The sequence below is a fragment of the Pteronotus mesoamericanus genome, unplaced genomic scaffold (genome assembly GCF_021234165.1).
Source record: "Pteronotus mesoamericanus isolate MK-2021 breed Mesoamerican mustached bat unplaced genomic scaffold, CSHL_Meso_final scaffold_85, whole genome shotgun sequence".
Classification (NCBI taxonomy): domain Eukaryota; kingdom Metazoa; phylum Chordata; class Mammalia; order Chiroptera; family Mormoopidae; genus Pteronotus; species Pteronotus mesoamericanus.
In genome coordinates, this window is record NW_026555329.1 from 64,414,449 (window position 1) to 64,439,462 (window position 25,014).

Here is a 25,014-nt window from a genome sequence, read left to right on the forward strand (position 1 = left end):
AGGTACATCTGCATGTTCTAACGAATTATCTGCCCAGTGTTGGCCATACCTCAGCCAGCTCTCACATGCACTATGCAAACTTGGGTAGTTGAAGCACAAGCCATTTCTTTTATTGTTTCTACTCTTTCAACACTTAGGGGAGAAAGGTATCTTCAGGGAGAAAGATGAGTTGAATTCTATAGAAAAACTCTTAATTGAGCAAATAGCAGCAAAGATGAATATTATTTGCAGCCAGAGATAGGTCTTTTTATATTATAAGCAGTTTCTGATGGTTCTTTTAACTCCCTACAACAAAAATAAATAGTGCTATAAATATTTGTTTATATAGCTTACATGCAAAAAGATCTTCCAGTACAAATTTCCTAGGCCTCTTCTCAAGAATCTCAAGCCTAAGCCTCTGAGATAACAGAGCTCAAGAATCAAAATAAAACCAAAAAGTAAGAATGAAGGCCAGAAAAGGAACAGGAAGAACAAAGAATTTCCAATGACTTCTTACTTGTTCATTCTACCTTACTAAACTGATCCCAGTTTAGCCTCTAACTTTTATGTCTGCCACAATCTGTTAGTTTGGCTATTATGATAAAATATACCTAATCTCTCTAGGCCCTTCTAATATAAGGCAGGTCTTACAAAATACTGTGTTTTCCTCAATGACCCACACAGTATTTTTGACAGTCCTTGAACTCTCAATTCCTCTATCTAAATTCCTGCTCTGTGGCCCTAGAGTTATGACAGAAAACATGTGTAAATAGGTAAGTGAAGTAAGGAAATTCCAGCAATTGGGCTAACCTCCACAAAAATCAGGCTTTCTCTTTCTTCTACACTCTATTTAACAAGTAAAGCAGAGAAGAAAAGTCCAACATACAAAGGAAAGGCTGTAGGCAAACAGCTACCCCAAGCTTTTTAGGACTCATCTTTTCAATGGTTATAAGGTACTTAAGTCTGGATAGTATCTTTGGAATATGTCTTGTGTGTAGGAATGCATAAAAGATTAACACCTTGCAAAAGTCAAACATCAGGTTTAATAATGTGCAACTAATGAGGATGGTTTATAAATGATATATACCACCTACACATTTAGTTCCCTAAATATATTACACTATTAATCATTAAAGTTAGACCCATAAGTACAAGTTTTCCATATGTGGAAAAGTAAATCTGTTTTTAAATTAAAGAGAAATTATAACTCTAATTCTTAAAGATAAAACTATCAAGATATAATTCAAGTGTAGCTGCTCATAGTCAATGAATATTATAAATTTGATAATAAAACATTTAAGTTTCAACCAATGCACCTTTGTTGAAGCACATTTAGCTGAAATAACTCCAAGTCTGGTTTATTTCCATCACATATAGTACATTTTTCCAACAAGAGCATGTACATTCAATATAGAACATTTCCAGCAACAGTTACAGTCTTTCTAGTTTCCTTTCACAGTATATTTTAGTGCAAAGCACTGGGAAGGGTAAATGTTTTTCTAGCTATAGAAATATTTTATTATGACCTTGTGGATCTTCAACATTTTAAAACTGTATACAAAAAGTATATAGATGGACAGGGTCCCTCCTAAGTACAGGTGTGAACCTCTATAAAAACATGGTATATTCTCTGCTGTACCTCTTAAAATAATTTGACAAAAATTACTAAAAAATAAAATATTCCCTAAAAAGTACAAAATATTGATACACAAAACCTGTCCAAAATTTCATATAGATGTATTTGTTTTTCCTAAAATCTTGATTATAAAAATGAACAAGGATTCATTATTTTCCAAATTTTACAGTAGGAATCAAATATTATCTAAAGTGGTCATTTAAGATTTTACCTGGGAGGAAAAGAAATCAGGGTTTATACCCTCATCTGCCTTTTTTTTTTTTTTTTTTTTTAGCAATATTTAAAGAAATAAACTAATATCATAAGAAGTGGTTGTGCATGGATTGTCTGCATCCATAAAATATCAGTAAGCTACCTACTACCTTCATATTAACATTAGTAAATGTGTAGTCTTTTTAAAAAAAAGAAACTGAAAAATTAACTTGCATCTATCATTAAAGTGCTTTGTATAAAACTTTTTTAAAAATAGGGAATGTTAAATTTTCATAAAAACCTCAGATGTTTACAAATGATAAATGTAATGATCGATGGATGAGAATGAACTAGAACTTTCCTGTAGTATATATTTTAGAATGAAACCTTCAAACATTTAAGTGCTGGAGAACAAGTTAGAAATAAATGAATGTAAAAATAATGACAAATATTTAGTAGGCTAAATATGTATAATGTGTTGATACTAATTTGTCTTTGGTCCTAACATACACTCACTAGGAAATCATCTATCTGTACAATCCAAATGAAAATTCTGCCAAATAAAGTGGAACAAAACTAAAATCACTAAGCTATAAAGTTTTTGTCAATTAAAATCACCAGTGGTGATATATTCTTCAGGTTGTTGATCACTTCAATCAACAAATTATTTGGAAAACAAAATTTGCAACATTTTTGTAGAAACTGTAGACCAAATGCACAAGGCCAAAGGTGGTTAACTGATGGACTGGGATGACAATACGTAATGTCACAGCTACTTGAAAAGTGCTGGAAAAGGCAGTGCCTTTGAAACAAGTGGTTAGATGATAATCACTTTAGTGAGAAAACAGCAGTTACAGTCAAATATTTATAAAAACGTTTTTCTTTTTTCTCATAATACCATTTGAAGACGTTTAGTGGTTCTAACACCAATTTAAAGTCTTTCCACAAAAATGAACTCCAAACCTTTTCGTACATCACTTGAAGTTATCTGAGGAGAAATAGGAATAAATGAACACTTTTGAGTTTACCAATAAAAGCTTGTTTTTAAAATTATACAATACTAATAACTTCTAAAGGATGGTTTCATCTCAAGTTTTCCACAAAAATTAAAAAAAAAAAGGTGATAATCAAACCATAACATTTAACCTACTCAGCACTCAAACTACTGCTTTAGAAGTTAAATCCAAGACTAATTTAATACTAATTAAATATATTAATTGCCTTAACACAGGGACACAGGTACAGAAGGTAAACTTAAAAAATATAGAGACTTGAAAAAACAAGTATAGGAAGTCTACTCCTTATTTTATATTGCATTTTTAAAATCTACATTTGTTCCAAAACCTTCTTAAAAAGTAGTATTTTTTTTTCTTTCTTCCCAATAGGGATTTTACTTTCCTTGCAACGCACAACCACACCAAAAAAAGGGAAAAAAAAAAACAACCAAGAAAATCCCTATTTAATAATATTAACTATGTTGAAATGATCACCAAAAAGTTTATTTAAACAAAAAGGGAAATTTAAGAGCATTTGGGACCTAAATAATCACTTTTTTTTCATAGATCAAACTTCAAAATGGTACATACTCCCAAGGAGGAAGAAAAAGAAATTCCAAACTTTATTAAGTTTCCCCCTTTGTCTATAAGCACTATGTTAAATGTAAATAATAAATACTAATCATTCTAAATTCAATTTGGGGATTTTTTTTTTCTGAGTGCAGCACTTTATTTAGCTGTCACAGATTAACTTTTACAATAATTACAATGCCTCAAAAGAGCTTTTCCTACAATTATCACCTTCACAAATTCATTCTAATATATTTAACTTTCCTACAATGCATTAATTAGTAGACTAAGTCACTGAATCAAATTAAACCTGTGCAAAGTTAGTTAAACAGAAGACGTCTATTGTAAACATAAGCCAATATAAATGTGTATTTTACAACAGAGAGGGAAGCACTGACCCTGTGCCATCTACCTATAACTATATTGCATTGTCCTATGGAAGATAAGTTCTGAAGTTAACTTTTGTTCCCAAGCCACTGGAATAAAGGTCACTGAAGAGGAAATGCAATACGCGCATTACTCTTGCAGCTCCCACTGTCATGAGATATATGGAAGCAAATGTGTTAAAATGGAACCAGCTATAAATTATGGTCAAATGATTTTTTTAGTTCGATGGGGGGAAAAAGCAAAACTCTGTTAACTGTTCCTCACCAGACAAGAGCCTTAGATCTTGTACTTCGGCCTTTGGTTTTGTTTCCTTCAGGTGAATTGGAAGCATTTGCCTTATGAGTTTTCTTATGATGTTCAAGATAAGTCTTTTTGGCAAATGCCTTTCCACATTTATTGCATCTATGAAGAGAAAAGTTTTTTGTGACTTTTACTTCAATACCAACGTCAGCTACTTCATACTTTTTACTAGGAGAGTTAGAAGTGCCATCATGTTTTGAATCGCTATGTTTTGCTTCGTCCCTCGAAGGGCCTCTTTTTGCCACTTTATTTAGAACAAAATCAATAGGCTTTTTTATAGCTCTGATCTCCAAACTGGCTGTTATTTTCCCAAGATAGCGGGATGACTTTTTATGAACCACAGTTATATGTCGTATCACATCACGCTTTCGACGAGTTTCATAAGTGCAAAGAGGACACTTGTAGAATTTAACATAAATGTTATTCCCATCTGTGTGCAACTCAATGTGTTTAGTCAAGTTCTGTTTGGAAGTAAATTGACGTTTACAAAGTTTACAGTAAAGTTGCTTAAAGTCAAAGCCAGCTGAAAGTTTTGGTTTCCTGGTTTTTTGCTGGCCACCTGCAGCAGACGGACTGGTTGATTTAGGGCTTTCAGAGTCTTGTTTAACTTTATTTTTCTGTGCTGCCGGTGTGTTCTTTTTTTCATTTGAATGATTTGTTCCCTTTAATTCATTCTGTGGAGAATGGGTAATAGAAGGGGGTGAAGATTCTACAGAATCTGCTGGTTCAACTTTAACTTTTATTTCTGAACCGTTGGCAGTATTATTAGGGCCTTTCTCTCTTTTAGAGTTTGTCGCAGAAAGAGTTATCTTGTGGACAATTTGCATATGTCTTTTAAGCATTATTTGTGAACTATATTTCCTCTTGCAAAGGAGGCATTTGCATGCAGTTAAATTGTATTCAGCCTTTGAAGACGACTTTTGTTTTCGAGTCTTAAAAGATTTTTTAGGAGAAACAGAATCCAGAAACAAAGGTTGCCCAGGCTTTGTTGCTATATCAGGAGTAATTGAATCCCTCCTTAGTCCTCTATGAACTTCATCAAAATGCCTCCTTACATTCGCTTTTGTAGCAAATGATTTACAACATACTGGACAACTCCTACTTAATGGAACCAGAACATTCTTACTGCGTCCTTTAGAGGACTGGTTTGGATTCTTTCGTGTTTCAATGTACTTTTTTAGTTCTTCCATCTTTTTCTTGTGTACTTTTCGAATGTGACGGCGAACACCTCGTCTGGAATTAAATTCTTTTCTACAAAGACAACATATCAACTGGTGACCAAAATCAGAATTATCAGAAGTTTCCAAGTCAGCTTGTGATTCCTGAGGTTGTTCATCAGATGGAGGTGCAACTTCATCTGCAACGATCTCAACAGGAGGGGGCTCTACAGTTTCCACTTCTGTAACTGTAACTGGTACTGTTTTAGAGTGTTCAGTGCTAGTTTCCTGTATTTGAACTTCAGTTTGTTCAGGAGTACTGCTTGACTCTGTGACTTCAGTAGGATTATCAGTCCTTGAAATATATTGAAACACAGCATTCTGATTAGTTTCTATAGGTTCAAGCTTAATAATATATTCTCGCTTGTCCACACTTGGATATATGGCTTCTAGGAGATCACTTATGGCTTGGCTTTGTTTATCATTTACATCAGGAAGGTCTGTTAGGGAAAAAACAACATTTTAATATGAAATAATTAGCCTGCTATGGCTCTCTAATTTTTAATGTATTACAAACATCTACCTTAAAATTTATTATATTTCTGGTTCATATTTATTTTTATAACAGCATTATATCTCTTTAGTATTTTATGAAGATAAAAACTAGTATTAAACTAAAATTTGCTTTAATTTAAAACCTCAACATAGTACATAAATGTTAAGGACTAGATGCAACTGAAGAGTTACTCCACTTCTAAGTGCCATTACTATAAAATACATAAGCACATGGGTGTCCTAACAAAAAATACCACTTCATATTTTTAGTCTAAAATTTTAGGCAACCAAAGGCAAATTAAAGTTCTCATAATCCAATATGGGTAAAACATCATGAAGAATTTTACTATATATAAAAATAATATTTTGAAGAGCACATAACATCATTCCTATTAAGTAACCTTACCCATAATAAATTACCTATTCTAAGTGTATGGAGACACACTTATGGAAATAAAAAAGAAACTTTTGGAAAATATATAAACATGAATGACATGATATATAGAAGTATTTATTAAACTCAGTCCCTTTATGTGTCTCCTTAACATGACACAATTCTATTAAAACAAATGATTAAAAACTGTAGATTTGTTCCAAAACCAGAGCTAGTTTTATTCACTTGTACAATAATTACATCTTCTGTGGGCAACTAAATATTCCTACTGTAACAGAGTTGTCTAACACTGGATATGTTTCCACTTACTACTCTAAATTCTAGCTATTAGTTATTATATATGGCATCAAATTTTCTATTTAGAAATCAAGAAATGATTTATTATAGCACTTCACATCTACTTCCTTTTTAAAATGGGTAAAGTTTCTATAAGAATAAATCCTTCACAAAAGTATTTCTACAGTGAGTATTGCCAAGAAGAGAGCACAATAATCCCAACAATTCCATTTATCTATTTCCCTCTGTAAGTCAACTTCATACTAAAAAAATAACAAAAAACTATCAAAAATTAACTTATTTTCTAATGATACTTTAATTAAAAAGTTAGATTTAAAACTAATCTTTATAGCCCTGGCTGGGTGGCTCGGTTGGTTGGAACATCATCCCAAACACCAGAAGGCTGCAGGTTCAATTTCCAGTTAGGGAACATACCTAGGTTGCAGTCAGAACGCATATGGGAGGCAACTGATTGATCTCTCTCACGCTGGTGTTCCCTTCTCTCTCTCTCTTTCCCCTTGCCTCCTCCTCCCCTCAGCCGCGCAAAATCAATGGAAATATCCTCAGGTAAGGATTTAAAAAAAAACTAACTAATCTTTATGGATTGCCTTTTCATTTATATCTCAATAAAAAAAAGTACAGTAGATTTAACAAACATGAATTTTCATTTCATCTATGTCCTATAACATGCCTTAAATCAGCTTCATGCTGATATTTGAAGTTTATATTTCACTGCCATTCCAAAAAGGTTAAGCTGAAAACATGTACAAAATCCACAATGCAAAATAGTATCAAACTGGTAAAATAAATTCTCTATTTTATAGGACCACAAAGAGTTAAACCCCTGAACAAAAAAAATGAAAATGTTATTTTATTAAAATATTTTAAAGAATTTACATTAGTTCTTTACAGAAAGAAAATAACACCATTATATATACAGCAGCTTAATCATACGAGGGCAAAACACTTAATTCAATGAACATTTGGTTCCACAAAGACTTTATTAGCTTACTATCTGCCTTCATTGCATAAAGCTATTTCAGATCTCAAGTTAGCCCATGATACACTCTAATTTCTGATAAACTGACTAATCTACATACATTACACTGAGAACAAAACTGTCCTTTAAATCAAGACCCAGAAGATACTAGAAAGATTAATAAATATTTTTAATACTCTCTACCATTCCCAAGAAATCAACTAATTTACTCAAAAGGAATCTAAGTAAATGATCAGTCATATCTGGTAACAAGTTGTTAGAATAAAAAGGAAAAATACCAATACCCCTCTCAAGAATTAGTATTTTAACTTACAAAAATCCTGAATATAAACTCTATGACCCATATGAACATTCAAAAACAATATTCAATATTTTAATACAAATAAATATACTCATAAATCTCACTTTACATACCTTGAGGAAAAATCCAAGTAAAAAACACAGGTATGACTAAAAAAATGAATATAGCCCTGACTGATATGGCTCAGTAGACTGCACTTCATCCCACAAACCAAAAGGTCGCTGATTCAATTTGCAGTCAGGGCACATGCCTGGGTTGCGGGCTAGGCCCCAGTTGTAGGCATGCAAAAGGCAACTCATCGATGTTTCTCTTGCACATAGATGCTTCTCTCCCTCTTTCTCCCTCCCTTCCCCTTTCTCCAAAAATAAATAAATAAAATCTTTAAAAAAAAGATAAAAAATAAATTGAATATAATACTGAGTCAAGTATTTAATTTTATTCTCTATCATTAAATTTATCCATAACTAGATATCTATAATTTAACACAAACATTTAGTTGTAGTATAAGAATACTTAATTGTAAAATGCATAACTGAATACACAGATAAAACTTACTGTCATCCATCTGGAGACTTGGTGGGCAGTAAAATTTTTTGTGGGTAATTAAATTTGGTAATCCTCTGAAGAGACTTCGGCATAATTTACATTCAAAAATAGTGTCCACATCTTTTAATAAAATATGTTTAAGTTGTTTAGTTCCTGAGATAAAAAAACAAAAGTAAACTTAACACAAAACTTTAATATGTACTTTTAAACTGAACAACCATTGTTGAAAATCCCAAAGTGCAGTTTTACTCTTTAAAAACAAAATATATAGGCATTTCCTATTACTATCACAGTGTATTATTACAACTAAGTTATAGACTACATTCTAAGCAAAAATCTTTCTTTCCTTTGGATATTAGAACAGCTAAAATTGATGCTTTTTTTCCCTAATTCAGCAGCCAATCAAATCTTGGGATATCCCAACAGTGGTCCCAACATCTGTTTGATCATCACAATGACCTGGGAATAAAGATGTATGTGATCCACCTCTAGAAATTCTGATTCTATAGATCTGGAGTAGAACAGAAAAATTAAATGTCCCCACGCCCCCTCACTCCCTGCCAAAGTTTTTGCCTGGTTCTTCCAGCTTGCTTCTGCATTAGGAAGTAAACATAGATCTTTATTAACACGTTTTCCCCGATTCCTTAAAGAAGGTCAAAACTATGTCACAAGGTTGTCTGTTGACTTTTATTTTTAAATTCAGCTCAAGTCACTTCAGGTTCAGGGCCAACATAGGATTATTATGTTTAGTATGAGAGCTGATTTTGTCCATAATTTTGCATTTTGCTTAGTCCTCTTGATACCACTCTAAATTTACTCAAAACCTTTCTTCCTCAAAACTTACCTCAACTGCAATTAATTAAATATTGACATAATTACTAGTTTAAAACCTGTCTTCTCCACTGGGATTATAAACTCCAAAGCAGCCAAGACCAAGGCTGTCTTATATATAACTACAAGTGTTCAGCTCTAATAATGCTCAGTAATTTTTTGTTGAAGAAATGCCAGTGATCTAGGGAATCTAAGTACTGTGACAAAAGATCAAAGGCAGAGGATAAATAAATGGCAATAAGCATCTGATCTTTAAAATAAAAACACCCACCAGGAATAAAACACAAATGGAAGGTCTTTTGTCACTACTTCCTACAGGTCTTTGCCACAGGTAAATTGACAAAATTGATCTGCAATGCTTTACTAATTAATGAGCCTTTCAGTTTTCTCAAATAAAAGAACATGACAACATTGATTTAAATTAAAAACAAGTGTCCTGAAAAATACCTTTAAGACTATGTAGGTGTAAAATGCTCTATCATTCAGCAAGCATTTGACTATCTATTTAAGCTCTGGAACTACTTAAGAGTCAACACGATATCACTAATAAAATAATTAATACTGAAGGATCTATAAATGTTAAATAGTTCTACCTCAATCTTTAACAATTTGTTAACATTTAATTTTTATATTAATCATCAATTAATTGATGATTAATTTTTATATTAATCATCAATTTAACTTTATTTTGAAAATAGACCAATCTTTAAAATTCTACTGCAAAAAACTGATTGGCAGGTTATCAGAATTTTACAAAGTCTTTAGAGTTTCCAATTCTGATAGTTGTGTGACATTAAAGAGCTGTATAATCTTTGCACTTTGATATATCCATCTTGTAAAATGACCAAACCAAACCTATCTTGGAGAATTAGGAAAGAAGATATGAACCTAAATCCCCCCAAAATTATACGCTTGGGTTTCCACTGGAAAAAGTATATTAAAATAATTCCCACAATTTCCCAAATCCAAATCAATGTTTACTCCACTAGACCATATTACCATGCCACAAAATCAGAACACATAAATTTAAAAAGATTCATAAGACAGCTTGGGTATTATTCTTTAAAAAAAAAAGTATATTTACATACAAACTATATACATACATATTGACATATATATGTGTGTGTGTAGTAGTCTATTTCACATTACACAATACATACATTGGCAATAAACTGCTGCTATATTTAGAGTTCATAGTTAAATTCCTAAGTGATTGACAAACTATGAGAGGAAGATTAATTTAAAAAAATACTTTAGATAAACCTCTCTGATCTACATAAAGTTCTAAGAATGTATAGTTGAGTGTAGTAGCAATAGGAAGAAAATAGGAAATTTTTGCACTTTAATTCAAAATTAAAATGCCTGCAAGACCTACACTAAAGATTCAACTCTGCCTTTAAAAATAGTCAAAAAGGACTCAAGAGGAACAAAGAAATAACAGCTGAACTAGGTTAACTTATCAACTAAAGAGTTACATAAGAAGTATAGCATGAGGTTATACATTTTTAAAAAGTTACTTGTAAAAATATAAAACTGCATCCCTAAATCAGACACATAATTTTGCCTACTGGGTTCTCTCAACCAACCATAAAAAAAAAAATCTGTATCAATTTCTTATATATTCCTAGTTACGGTGTTATAGTCAGTAGAGTTCCCAATAATCATCGAAAAACAGAAAAGTATTTGGCTCTAACCTTGACTAATCAATCTTAATTATTAATCATAAATATTCCCCTATTCCCACCCTACCTACACACCACACATACAACCCCCCCACCCCCGCCAAAACAGTTGTGTTGATCCAGGCATACCAAATGTCTTTCAGGTCAACAGATTCACCAAATTCTCTATCTCACTTTTCAGGCTTTCACCTGTTTTTTCCCTCTCTTCCTGTAACATTCTCCCATCTCCTTGGTCTGGCTCACTTGCAGTATAATCCTTTAGATCTCAGGTTGTAGGTCACATTCTCCAGGAAGCCTCTCTGACCCCTCCTGTTTTTTTTTGTTAAGAATTCTTCACCTATATTCCCATAGTATCCTATATACAGCTATACTATATTATCCCACTATCTTGTAATTAATTACTTTTCAGTATCCCCATTAACCTGGAAGCTCTAAAAGGCCAAGAGAAAATATCCTTAATGCTTACTATATTCCCAGTCCTCAGGCCCATGCCTGATTAACGTTTTTTAAAGTGATGTATTGGAGAGCTTTTCCCTACATGTTTAAAAACAAAAACAAAAAAAAAACCTTCTCTATAAAAATAAGATTTTTCTAGCCTATGTAGTGTTTATGGGGAAATCAAAAAAGAGACATGGAAGATTTTCTAATTCTACCACCACATTTTACCAATGAGAAAAATACTTGTATTTTTTAATACCATGAATACAGACAATAAAAGTTTTTCCCAGTTAGTTTCAGTTGCCATTTAAGGTTTTGTTGTTTTTTTGTAACTTTATTCTAATCAGCTACCATTTCCTAATTTCTTTGCTAACAATAAGACACAGCCAACCAACTGTGCCTCTGTCAATAACTAAAACTTTCTGTCACCTGACACAACAGATGCGGTCATCTACACAGCAACAGGAAGTTCTTCCACAGCCCTTGATTCTGGGAAAGAGAAAGCTGTCATGCTGCCTTGCTCCTAACTATTCCTTTTCCTCTCTTTCTTACCCTAAATTATCTTAGCAGTCACTACTTACACAGATCATCAGTCAGTATTTTTCAGGAAACCAGCCCTCTAGGTTTTTGATGCCTAGAAATTAACTCCTGGGTATTTCAGATTCTCACATAATAGGTGTGTAATAAAAATTAGTTAAATTTCATCAAGGGTTTACCTTGTGCTATTCCTTAATGCCAAATACATTGTATATACTGACAAAAGTATTTAAAGGATTTTTTCAAAACAAAAAATTTTACATTAGGTTGGAGAGCAGTCACTTTACATGACATAAATTAATTCAGACTCTTCTGTGCTAGACAAAGATAAGCTTTCTTTTTTTTTTTCTTAATATACTGATTTTTTGGTCATTAACCACTTTAAGTTGTGGCAGTAACCATTTAAAATGTATACTGCTTGCTTTACTGGTGACTCACGCATGAGCTGGGTCTTCACAGTATCATCCCAACATTGCAAGCAAATCTATTAAATCCTGTCAAATTTCCTGAGTTCTAAGACAAGTATAAAAGAAATTTCTAACTAATCGTCCCTTAACATAAGTACTTAAAGATAAAAAATAGGAAAAGTTAAGAAAGTTAAAATTGTTATCTTAAAACTACCACCTACAAACGTTGATTTAAAAAAAAAATAAGCTATCAGACTAATCATGGAACACTGTCACATACTACAATAAATTTATAAGTAAAATAAAATTATTTTAGTGGCTACTTGGTAAATGTCTTAGTTTAACAACTATTTACTGAACACCTATTAAATATCAGGTACAATTTTATTCACTGGAGACATGAAAGTGAAGTGTACGATCTGTGCCCTTGAGAAATTCCAGGACTAATTTAAATGGCTGCTCTTCTAGGAATATAGCTCCAAATAACATGCTTTGAAGATGAATTAAAAAAACAAATCAAACAAGTATATCTACATTTTTCTTATTTATTAAAAAAGTATCTGGTCTTTAAAATATTTAGAGTTTGCATTGGTTGGCATGGCTCAGTTGGTTGAAGCATCGTCCCATACACAGAAAGATCTGGGTTCGATTCCGGTCAGGGCACATGCCTAGGTTGCAGGTTTGACCCCCAGTCAAAGAACCTACAAAAGGCAACCAACTGATGTTTCTCTGTCACAGCGATGTTTCTCTCTCACATGCACTCACTCTCGCTCTCCCCTCTTCCTTTCTAAAAGCAATGAAAAATAAACATCTAAAATTTGTATTTCCTAGAATTGCTATGTAACAACCAAAAAAATGGTACTCCTTTATGTATCTGATAGATCATAATTCCACCCTAAGCCTTTATTACAGAGTCAGGGCTGAGGCATCATGACCCAGTTATAGATTACACTAACTGACACTGATGTTGCTTTAAGCAGGAAAAACAAGCAAAAACAAAAAACTTCTAAGAAGTTAAATGACCAAATCGACACTTAGGAAAATAATGACAATAGCAAACAACACACAAAGCTAATTCTCATTTTTACTACAATTTATTCCTCCTTAAAAGTCAAAAAAGATGTTCCTTGCACATAGTTGTATATTCTACAGGCAGAAGCTTTTTTCTATAATATTATATATTATCTATTTTTACAATATTATATATTTCAATAATTCAAAAAAGATGTCAACTTCATATTAAAGACCAGTTTTAAATACTGGACAAAATAATTATCCTTCTCTTTCCCCCCTATTTTTCTGTTTCTCTAACCTTAGGACAATCCACAGCTCCTTTGCCTCTACCAAGAAGACTAAGAAAGAATATTAAGCTTAATTAAATCCATTTCAATAATATCTCATGAAAGCATACTTTTCGTTATTTAAAATTTTGTTTTCGCTTAAAGACACGCTCAGGAAGGAAGGAAGCTACAATAAAAGTGTTAATGGAAAGGAGGGAAATTTGAAGACAGTGAGTCTTGGAAGTGATCCTAGATGGACTAACACAGCCAAGGCAAGGCGGCAGCAAAAGGAAAGGTGCAGTGAAGGCAGTACCAGAAATCAAGAATTCAGAGCAAAGGAAATGTCTCAAGTCACCCAACAGTCAGAGGTTTCAGGATAGAACCTGTAGGTTAGGACAAAACAGGCAAGTTTTCTTAAAAACGAAAAAAAAAGAGAGACATCTACCCACAGGTGTCAAATAACAGTGCACTATACTGTTAATAAAGCAAAGATGCATAACAGTGTGCAGGCTCTGCTACCATTTGTATTAGGAAGAAAATGAGGGATATGTGCTTGTATATAAATAGAAGGGTTAGTGGTTGCCTGAGGAAAAAGAGACTTATTTTTGTGTATCTTTTTGTACTTCCTTATTTTTTAAAAACCACAAGCAAATATCACTTATTAAAAAAAACTATTCAAATTAATTTATAAGTCAAGCAGACAGAAATAAAGAGCTATCAAAGGTAAAGAAGAATCTGTAATTTAAAGCCAGAAAAACAGGCCAAAGAAAAGCTGAAGTAGGAGACAAGAAGAATAGGTCAAAACTGGTCATACAGTCAGTACAGCAAACATAGGGATGGTGGACCTAAAAAGTGAGTCAATTCCTTCCTCAGCCTTTTATGAATTTCCAGCTTGGGTAGGAATTAATATCAGGTCACAGACAGCCCAGTGTAGGCAGGAGGTGAGTCATTTACATAGAGATGATACCAGGGCTGACGGCAATTATCTGAGCTTGAAGATAAGGTAGATATACTAACCTGAATTGCCTAACCTGACTTAGCCTCTGAAGGGTTAACAAGAGCAAAAGCATGGACTTCCACCTTCAAATATCTGCCAGATATGTAAGACCACCAGGATAGTTTTTTAAATGCAATGTGTGTGACTCAGCTGTATTGACAAAAAAGTCTAGATAGAGGTGAGTTACTGAAGGCAGGCTTGGAAGTAGAGTAGGGCAGGGAGGAACTTGCAGAATGGGAAAAGATTTCAGTCCCTCCAAACCTTCATCTCATCCTCCCAAGATTGCAGTCAGCCACAGCTTGAACACCTCAGAGCTACAAACGAGCTACCTTAGTAGACTTTAGATTATCCAGATATGTAAGAGATTACTATCTTGAAGAGATTAAATTGCTTAGCTATAAGACACATTAACAAAGTAAAAAAATTCCTTTTTAAAAATAAAGTTAGTTTTTTTGTACCATTATCTTTCTAAACCACACTAATTCACATTATTGGGTACTTACAGAATTAAAATTATAGTATTTTCGCAAGTTGCCTAAATAACAAATAACTCAGGGCAAATTTACTGGAGACATTTAAAAAAAAAATACTACAAATTTCACACTCACTTTTCTTTAGCTTAATTTGTAAGGAAATGGCAAACACAGAAAACAGATATGACCACAGCACAATAAAGAAACAATTTCATTTTAAATATTCATCTTTCAAAGTTAAAACATATAGATTTTTGAGGATAAAATCTTGCTGAAAAGGTTTTTTTTTACAAAACATTTATGAATGAACCAATTCTAACTTCTTAATCAAATAACACTATGAAGTAGAAAATAACCTTATTAATTTCATATTATGAATTTCTAAAAAACAAGAATATTACTAAACGTGAAAAGCTGTTAGCTTCATTTCCATGATATAAGAATGAACAAAAATAAATTTTATCTCTATACTAAAAGGTGGAAATAGAAACTCTTACTACAAACAGAAACTAACCATTCTTGGGTTATACGAGAAATATATTTAAATACAGTCCCTAATAACTAAAATTTTAATTGTATTTACCATAGGAGAATTTGACCTACCAATTATTACTGTTAACCACAAGCTATCAAAAGTAAAAAAACAACAAAAAACACCCTTACAAAGGTTATTCCACCAACCAACCTAAGCAAAGGCATATGGTTTATACACAATACTTACTGAATTAAATAGACATAAAAGCAATGCCATGAGGACTATAGATGAAAAGTCTAAGAAATGGATCTTAGGGAGTCAAGGAAAAAAAAATTTTATTAAGAAATAATTTATTTCTTGGAATCCTAAAATAAACCAAATATATGCTTTTTCCCTTTACAGTGTTTTAAAAACAAACATGTCAAAAAATTTCTCATCAAGACAAAACATATAGTTGTACATAAACTGTCTTTTCCTCTGAATCTGAGCATTTTTCATTAAGATAAATAAAAATATAATTTAATATTTATCTTAATAATTTCATTAAGATAAATAACAAAAGATATCCTAATCTGTGAAGTGACCATCAGTTAGATAGCCATCTGTCATGTGCTTTTGCTTGTTCATATTTGACTTAATAGTCTGCAATGTCAGAGAAGCCAAATCCACTTGAGATGGACAAGTGGATCATAAAGAGTCACAGCAACTTAAGATAACACAGGAGGAGTTCTTAACAGTTCTCACTCATTTATATGTAGTAAGCAACATTTATTTTAAAGCACTGGATTACAACTGCACAAATAAACTTATATACCTAATTATTATAATAATCTAATGGAGAGGAAAACTAAACAAAAGTATCAGAAGATATCAGGGTTGGAGTAAGTCTTTTTTTTCTATCCTGTGTTCTATTATGGATAGTCAAACTCCATAAACTCAAGGGTTAGGCAGATGAAGGCGAGTCACAGAGATGATAAAGTAATTAACCTAGAACAAGTGACATTTCAGACATTCTGAGTAAATAATTCACTCTTCCAAAACTTAAAAGCGCCCCAGTATAATTTACTACTGTCCTTTGAGAGTTTATAAAGAACATGTCAAAAATAACAATGAATCTTTAGGAGGAGGAGGCACTTTATCAGCAGATATATATCACATAATATATTTCTTTAAACCATACTGAGTTTAAAATCAATATATAATATATAGTACTGAAAAAGAATCTCCAGATTACATCAATATTTATTCATCCACTTTTAAAAAATATGACATTAAAATATTCTATTAAAACAGTGTATACATTTTAATTTTTTTAGATTACTTCTAAAGGTTTCTAGGTAGTTTTAACTATGTGAAGAATGAAAATACATCCTAAAACATTCATACCTGATCGAAAGCACTCAATTATTTGTTGAATACCAGATTTGGATGTCTGTAGTGGTTGCTGTAACAAAGGAGCATCTCCAGGTTCCAGGATATAAACTACATGAAAGACAAACACCCACCCCAATCCCCACAAAAAAAGGGTTATTTAAATCATTTACTACTGAGTAAAACAATGGTTTGCTACAATCATATAAATGACAATCACACTTGTGTGCATTTCATCATTATCTTTGTAAGGCAAAATGAAATAATGGGAACAAACAATTTCAATTCAATAAAAAGGAAAAAAATAAAGTTAGTCTCAATTCAAGGCTAAAATAAGGCTACTTAAGGCTAATTAGTTTAAATGCAAAGATCTTCCTATCCTGGTATTATTTAATACGTATTCATCATGTTTGCCTTTTTATTCCCCTTGAAGAGAGACCATTATATTTAACTAAAATTCTAGGGCAATAATGGCGTAAATGCACTTCACAAGCCATTCCAAAACTTTCCCTCTGGACAATCTCATACAGCTCTCTGGGCAACTGTGAAAGCAAAACCTAAAAACCTCTGCCTAAAGAACTTGGTCAAGTGCACAAGGAAGGATAGAGGTACAAGTATGTTCACTGCAGCACTGTAAACAATTGAGAAAAATTTCCAACAATTTAAAAGAGTCTCAAAAGGAACCAGAATAAATAAACTATGAACTATCCATACAGTGGAATCTGTGATGGCTGTTAGAAAGCATGAACTAGATCTACATGTACTGACAACAAAGGATGTCAATAATAGACTATTAAGCAACAAAAACAAGTTATAGAATATGATTTCATTTATATTACTATATATTCCAATAGATACACAAAGAAATAAATTTAACATATATGTGTATGTATAAACACAAAAAGCCTGGTGGGTTACAAACAAAACTTTGCAAAGTTCTATTAAGGTGGGTATTTATAGGGACAATTTTTAGTTTCTGCCTCACAGTTCACTAGAACTTCAGAGCCTGGGCTTTTAGAAGTGTGCATCTGAGAAAGTATACATTTTTTATAATAAGTAAAAATATTTCCATTTTGCCCTGGCTGGTGAGGCTCAGTGGACTGAGTGCCAGCCTGCGAACCGAAAGCTCGTCAGTCCGATTCCCAGTCAGGGCACGTGCCGGGGCTGCAGGCCAGGTTCCCAGTGAAGGCTTTGAGAGGCAACCAATCGATGTATCTCTCACACATCATGTTTCTCTCCCTCTCTTTCTCCCTCCTTTCCCCTCTCTCTAATAGTAAATAAATAAAATCTTTATATATATTTCCATTTTAAAAATAAAATTTTTTATTTTCATATACAGAGGTTAGATCATCCCTGCTTCTCAAAATTCTCATATTAGCTGTGTAAGTATGCAATAAATCAGATTATGGTAATATGAAACAAGGTAACTGAAAAGGAAAGCTGAACTTTCCATTAGGTATCAAATAGAGATGGTTATGTTGGAGAAAAATCACCCACTTTAACTGACTCTTTTTTTAATGTTATAATGTTTTATTCAAGTATTACCCTCTTCACCCAGGATCATCTGCTCAATGTGGGGAGATAAGGACGGTTACTCCAGCAATGTGTGCTGCTACTGCTTCAGAGCCTGAGCCTGGACTTGGGCAGCAGTTAGCTGATAAGGGGGCTAAAACCTGCCAATGCTATGTATATAGACACAGCCTTAGATTCTCTTTTACGCCTGTGCCTACTGTACACAAATGGGAAGAACTATGTCTCAGGACCAAGTTTAGGGGTATGTTAAATGAATTCAGAACATATACACAAATACAACTCATTTGAAGAGCAGCTGACACTGGCACTAACTGAGGTGATTAAGACTCCAGATCTGGACTGTGCTGAAATTCTCTTTCTGCATTTACTAGACACAACTAGGAAAAATTAAAACCTCTGATCGCTCTTTTCTCTTCTCTAAAATGGGGATAATATAAGTACCTAAAGCATAGGACTATGTGAGGATTAAATTAGCTAACTGAGGAAAACTGGTTAAAAACAGAGCCTGAAATATACTAACTGCTCAATAAATGTTCTATAACCATCATCAACATCATCACCAGCATCACCATCATGTGCAAATCAATTGCTTGCCTGACAACAAAAACTGAAATCTTTAGAGAAGCTCGTAAATAGATTGGTGATACCATTTATGTGGATTACATGGATCTCTTTCCTGTATTTGTACTTTATAAGTGATAACTGTTTACAAAAAATAGTAACTACAAAAGAGAAAGTAGAAGTTGTACAATTGTAAAGAACTAAAAAGCCTCAAAGTCTGGCTCTGTAAGTGGCAAGAATTCTAGCAGGGGAGAATGAAAACAAAGTAATGAATAATGGAGGGCATTATTGATGAAGGAAAAAATGGAAACTTCTCCTTAGAGTCCCCTTTCTTCATCTAGGTACATGCTCCAGAAAGCTTTCTATAAACTTCAACTTCCTCTTCCATGTGACATCTGATTTTAAGGCTAAAGCTAAATTTTGTTATCCCTTATCTTCAAACACTGCTACCACCAGCACATACATACCTCCTGAGATACCATTCAAAATAACCCTAGGATTAGCTTACTTAGGCAAAGACACATCCACTTGGCATACATATCTGTGCAGTTCCCACTTAAGAAACTAGTCTTTCTTCATTTGAAAACATACTCTCAACAATAAAAAACTTCATGTATGAATATTTCATAAAAATCTCTTCTTCTGTATCTTATCATCCCCTCCCCAAGATCAGGTTATATAACCATTTGGGGGGTGAGGGGAAGGCATCTCCCTCCAACCCAAAATTCAAACCCTAAGAAGTTAACATCTTGCTTTACATATTTCCAAGAACACACTTCCAGAATAAAATATTCTTCCCTTTCGTAAGAGTCTCTCCTACCTTAAAACAAGCCCCTTAAAAAATCCTTTTACTTACAAGGTCTGAAAGTTGTTCTCAAATAAGAGGGTGATGGAGCAGTTGGAGGGTGTAGAAGAAAACCATGGAAAGGGGAGAACAGACATGAAAAGAGACTGTCCATGTATTGATAACTGATGGGAGCTGTGCAATGGTTTTATAAGGTTCCTTATACCATTCTATTTTTGAAAGGCTAAGAATTTCTATAGCAAAAAACATTTTCAAAATATAACTACCACCCTGACTGGTGTGGTTCAAGTTGGTTGGGTGTCGTCCCAGAAAGTGAAAGGTCACCAGTTAGATTCCCAGTTAGAGCATATGCCTAGATTGCAGGTTTGGGCCCCTGTTTGGGCATGTGTGAGGCAACCCATTGATGTTTCTCTTTCTCCTTCCCTTCCCCTCTCTCTAAAAACAAATGCAATCTTTAAAAACAAAAACAAAAAAAAAGCATAACTAAGAAAGCACATACACTGACAGGCTTATACCACCACCCTTCACTACAAATTGACCCATCCTGTCAAGGCCTCCTCAAAAATGCACTGCTCTCATCTAAGGAACTTACCCACTATTCATAATCCAAACCAGGACAGACCTCTGAGAGCAGCCCATTAAAAGAATTTTTCAAACATCACGTCTTCTTCTTTCGTAATATATTTCTCTCAGTATTGGAAACATCCTCACACTCAGCACCTACCTTCCTCTGAAATGACAATTAACTACCCTGTAAGTTAACCAACTTCTAGCTTTCCACTGAACTGAATGCTCAGAAAGTGTTTAACTATAACTAAGAGAGCAAAGAAATACCAGCTACTTTTGACTTGATAGTCTGAAACATAAAATGCCTGAAAAGCTTAAGGTAAAAGAAAGTTGAAATTTTTTAATTCAATTTATCTAATTTCTTGTTAATGGAGAATAAAAGAATCAAAAAAGTTCCAATACATATTTAAAAGTTCAACTCTGGAAAACATCTTTAAATAGACATTAAAGTCTTTAGAAAACTTTAATTACCAGAATATACTAAATAAGATTTGGTCACAAATTATCTTGTTTTATTTGTTTATGTCTATCTCTTCCCACTCAAAAGTTCTACAAGGAAATGACTTTATCTGTTTTGTTTTCCACTTATATTTCCATTGCCTAGACAGTGCCTAGTACCTAACAGGTACTCAATAATGACCTGTCCAAGAAATGAATCAATAAAATTCTTCCTGAATAAGATGATTTCATTAATAAGTTCAACCTAAATGACTTGAAGTATTCTCAAAAATAAAACAAAACTGAAATATAAAGTCAGTGAAACACAAGTAAAAAGGACAGTCACAACCCTGGCTGGGTAGCTCAGATGGTCAGAGTGTCATTCCCATACGCCAAGGTTGTGGGTTGGGGCACATGCAAGAGGCAACCCATGAATGCATAAAGGAGTGGAACAAATCAACCTGTGTCTGCCTGTCTCTCCCCAGCCCTCTCTAAAATCAATAAATAAAAAAAAATTTTAAAGGCATTCACAGCCTTCTATTTCCAAAGTAGCAAACTCCACCCAACATTTGCTAAAACATAAGTGGTGTGTCTTCTTTTCAAATACACAAAATGTGCAGTGTAAAAGGATGCTGAAAGTCAGATAGGTAAGCGGGCAGGTGAATAGAAACTGGATCCCATCAGGGGACGACCTATTTTATTAGCAGAAGTGAGTTATTACTGATTTTCAGCAAATCAGTGGGGATAGGGTCATTGTATAAACTTTATTCTCACATATACCGAAGTCTTCTGAAAATGGATATTCTTCCCTTTTACCATTGCCAATTTTTTCAATTAAGCAAAAGAGCACTCTAAACACTACTATGGTAAAACTGAGTATATTAGAGCAATTAAAATACTACAACAGAAAGCAAGTAAAAAAATAAAAAGTCCTAATAACTCTTATGTCAAAAATAATGATAAACACCTGCCTTTAACTAGGATAGATTAGACTTCATTTGGTTTAGAGGCAGTGTATATTCAATGATTCCCTTTTAAGTTATAACTGTGAAAAAGCACATCAAACTTCTAAATAGAAAAACTATCAATAGTTTACATATCCTATTTATCAAGTTTTCTAAATATTCTTCATGAAACTACAAAAAGTAACTTTTTCATTTCATAAATTCAACTTTTAAAAGTTCCACTGAACCAAATATCCTGAATATATTTACATATCCTATCTAAATAATATTTTTTTTTAATTTTGCCATACAGTATATTATGTCCAAGAAATTTTTTTACAAGGTTGATTTTGGCCAAACCTAATTCTTCCAACAAGTGGAGTTCAACAAACTTTTTTTTAGCCCAAACTAAACTCATTTTTAGGCTTTAGGCACTACTCTCTGATAAAAATGCATAAGAAACTTAATTTTTTAATTAAGTTCAAATGAAACAAGGTTCATGAAGATAAATGCTAGTATTCTACCACTGTTTCCTTTCTTCAGTTTTAAACATTTACAGAGCATGGGGGTATACTAACTGCAGGCTGCCTTGAAACAGACGAAAGGAGACTGGGTAATTGATCTTGTGGAAAAGATTTAAGGTGACACTTGCAGTACTTTTTTTAAGGGATCAAGCAGGAGAGACCTCTTGTTTGTACAAGCATTTAGCTTCATAACCAGTTTTATGCTAGGGAAAATTATAGCCTGCTTACTTAGGAATGACTTCTTGGGCAGGAAGAAAACTAGAAGGAAACAGAAGGCAAAGTGGCTGTGACGGAGGACAAAGTAACTGGGGAAGAAAGGGGTATACCTGGTTCACAGCATCCGTGATGATGGTGGTCAGTCTGACAGTATTTGTCCCTTAAAGGCATTTTCAGTGGGCTCGACCTACTTTCCTTTCACTGTAAGCAGCTCTTCATTGCGGCTTGGCTGTTGAAAGAAGCGCAAACCCGTCACTCACCCTGAACTTCCTGGGGGGACATTTTCCAGATATGTCCCCTTCACCGCCCTCGCTGTCCCTCCACAGACCCTGTCCTGAAACTGGAAAAAGAAAAACGCACGAAGGCTTCTCCAGTCCGAACTCCCGCACAGGTTCATCGTCCTACCCGGAAACGCAGCCTCCAGCGCGCAGCGCAGGACGAAGGCCTGGCCGGCTATGCGGGCGGCGGCGGCGGCCTCGGCGTCCCGGGCGGGCGCGCGCGGAGATGGAGGCGCGGAGCGCGGTGCCACGGTCTGCGCCCGGGCCCAAGGGGCGGCGGGGCGAGGGGCGCGGTGGCTGGGATGGCTGAGGTGCGGCTTCCCCAAGGAGAGCCCACGGCCCCCCACCTCGCACGTGCGTTGGGGTCTCCCAGGCGCACCCCCGTCCCCACAACCAAGTGCGCCCAACTTACTTAACTCCGAGGGCGGGCCGGCAGGCAGGCGGAAGGAAGGCCGGGCAGCCGCGGGGACAGCCTGGCGTGGGAGGCGGCTTCGGGCCCCACCTGGCGCGGCCTCCGCGGACCACGCGAAGGGAAACGGGGTTCGGCCCGACGCGCTCCCAAAGAGTCCCCGCCGGCGCCGACGCGGAAGCGCCACAGCTCACCACGTCCCTCCGCGGCCCGAGGCGACGGCGGCGGCGGCTCACGGCGTCCCTCCGCGCTGTGGAGCTGGCGGGCGGGCGGCGCTCGGGCGCAGACAGTTGACAGGAGGAACCGCCCCGCAGCAGCCGCCGCCGCCACCGCCGAAGGAGCCGGAACCGGAGCGAGCAGGACCTCAGTAGCTCCTCACCGGGGCAACGGCTGCCGCCGCAGCCCGGCTCCCCCGGCACCGCTCCACCTGCAACGGTCCCTCAGGCTTTTGGAGAGGGGCGGGGAAGAATGGGAGTCTCCCCCCACCTTGGGCCTTTTTTGGTAGTAGTTGCTGTTTCAGGAAACTTTATTAAGTCAGTCTCTCTCTTTCTCTGTCTCCCCCTGCCCGAAGAGCCTGAGCTACCGCCGCAGAGCGGGTAGGAAGGGGGAAGCAGAGACTCTCCGGCAGCGACAGGGAGCGACTGACTGACCCCGGACGGAGATGGGGCGAGGGCAGGAAGTGACAAGCTCTCCGAGTGGGTGGGGGGTAGTGTGGCCGGCACGCCCGGGAGCGCCGCGCGCATGCGCCCGGCTCGGCGCCCCCGCCAGTGGGGAGGCAAAACGCGGTGACCGGGCGGGGGAGGGACCGGTGATGGGTGTTGCTGAGGCTGCGTTGCGGCCGGGGACTCGGACCAGCCATTCGCTCGCGCGTACTCCTGTGAATCGTTGGAGAGCCTAAGCCCTGCGTTGCGCGCGCGGAGAGGAGTGAGACCCTGCCATGGCTTTCGCGCCCCGGAAACGGGCTGCTGGGCAACCAAACTGTTGCTATGGCTTTTCTCCTTAGAGTGGAACTGAAACTGAGGGAGGGTTGGGAATGCTCGGGAAAGAACTGTTGGGAGAGGCTTGGCAAATGTGTGAGCCTTGAGAGGTGCTGATTCCGAAAACGTAGTTGGCGCATTATAAATGGTAGACGTCGATCTTTTTCCCCCGAGTAATTTTCGTAATTTACCCATTGGGTTTTTATCCAGTCCTTGGGAGGAAAGCAATCTAATGGTGGAAGATCAATATTGATTCCAGCAGTGCTTCGCTTTGGACCCTGAAAGTGAAATTGGGTCACTTGTGCAGTGTGCGTTCTTCCCACCTCTTCGGCGCCCGCATCCTGCTTGGAAAATCCCCGAAGATCGGAGATCTCTGTGGTCTGTCAAGTTCAGCAAACCCGTGTGTCGCTTCTTGGGGACAAGAGAGACACCTCCTCCGCCTTCTTCCCAACTCCTGGAATGGAAATCTTCAAGAAGCAAATACTTGTGTGAGGAAATTTTGAGAGAAAAAGTTCATTCACTTTTGTCTATCCCTTGCCGCTGAGATCCACCGAAAGCCTTTGCAGTTGTCTAAACTACCAATTTTCAAGGTCCTAAAAAAGCAAAGTTGAGTAGATAGGCTCAGTGATCATTTTGGAAGAGTAAACAAGGGACTAAAATCCATTGTCAGAATTCAAAGGAAAGTCTGTAGTAGGCCCAGTAATTGATAAATTAGTTGTAAATGTTTTGAATGGAGTATTGGCACGTGTCTTGGGATTGTAACAGCTTGATTATGGGGTAACAGAAAAAGTATAGGAAAAATTAACATTTTAAAGAAATTACACATATTGTACATTCTACACACACACACAAACCAGTTACATAGCTAATGTTTGATCATTTTTTTCTGTTCCATTGTCAAGAAGCATCACACATCAAACTAAAATGTAATGAAATGCCACAATTTATAAATCAATGTAACTTATAAAATGTTCATATGAAGA

The 25,014-nt window shown here is 35.6% G+C and overlaps 1 protein-coding gene across 3 annotated transcripts in view; it reads right to left on the reverse strand.

Annotated features, from left to right (window-relative positions):
- The window catches only part of ZNF800 (zinc finger protein 800), a 46,807-nt gene extending 23,461 nt beyond the window's left edge, over positions 1-23,346 (reverse strand). Inside the window, exons 1-6 of one of the 3 annotated variants that reach the window (XM_054564457.1) lie at positions 23,058-23,346; positions 22,478-22,596; positions 16,795-16,890; positions 8,298-8,441; positions 4,024-5,716; positions 1,839-2,795 (exon numbers count right to left, since the gene is read on the reverse strand). In XM_054564457.1, coding sequence (XP_054420432.1) covers position 2,795; positions 4,024-5,716; positions 8,298-8,441; positions 16,795-16,890; positions 22,478-22,538 — 1,995 coding nt within the window. In that variant the 5' untranslated portion in view covers positions 22,539-22,596; positions 23,058-23,346 and the 3' untranslated portion in view covers positions 1,839-2,794. Of the gene's footprint in view, positions 1-1,838; positions 2,796-3,648; positions 5,717-8,297; positions 8,442-16,794; positions 16,891-22,477; positions 22,597-23,057 lie in introns of those variants that run through there. The other 2 variants (XM_054564456.1, XM_054564458.1) reach the window with 2 other exon arrangements.
- Between the last annotated feature and the right edge of the window lie 1,668 nt (positions 23,347-25,014).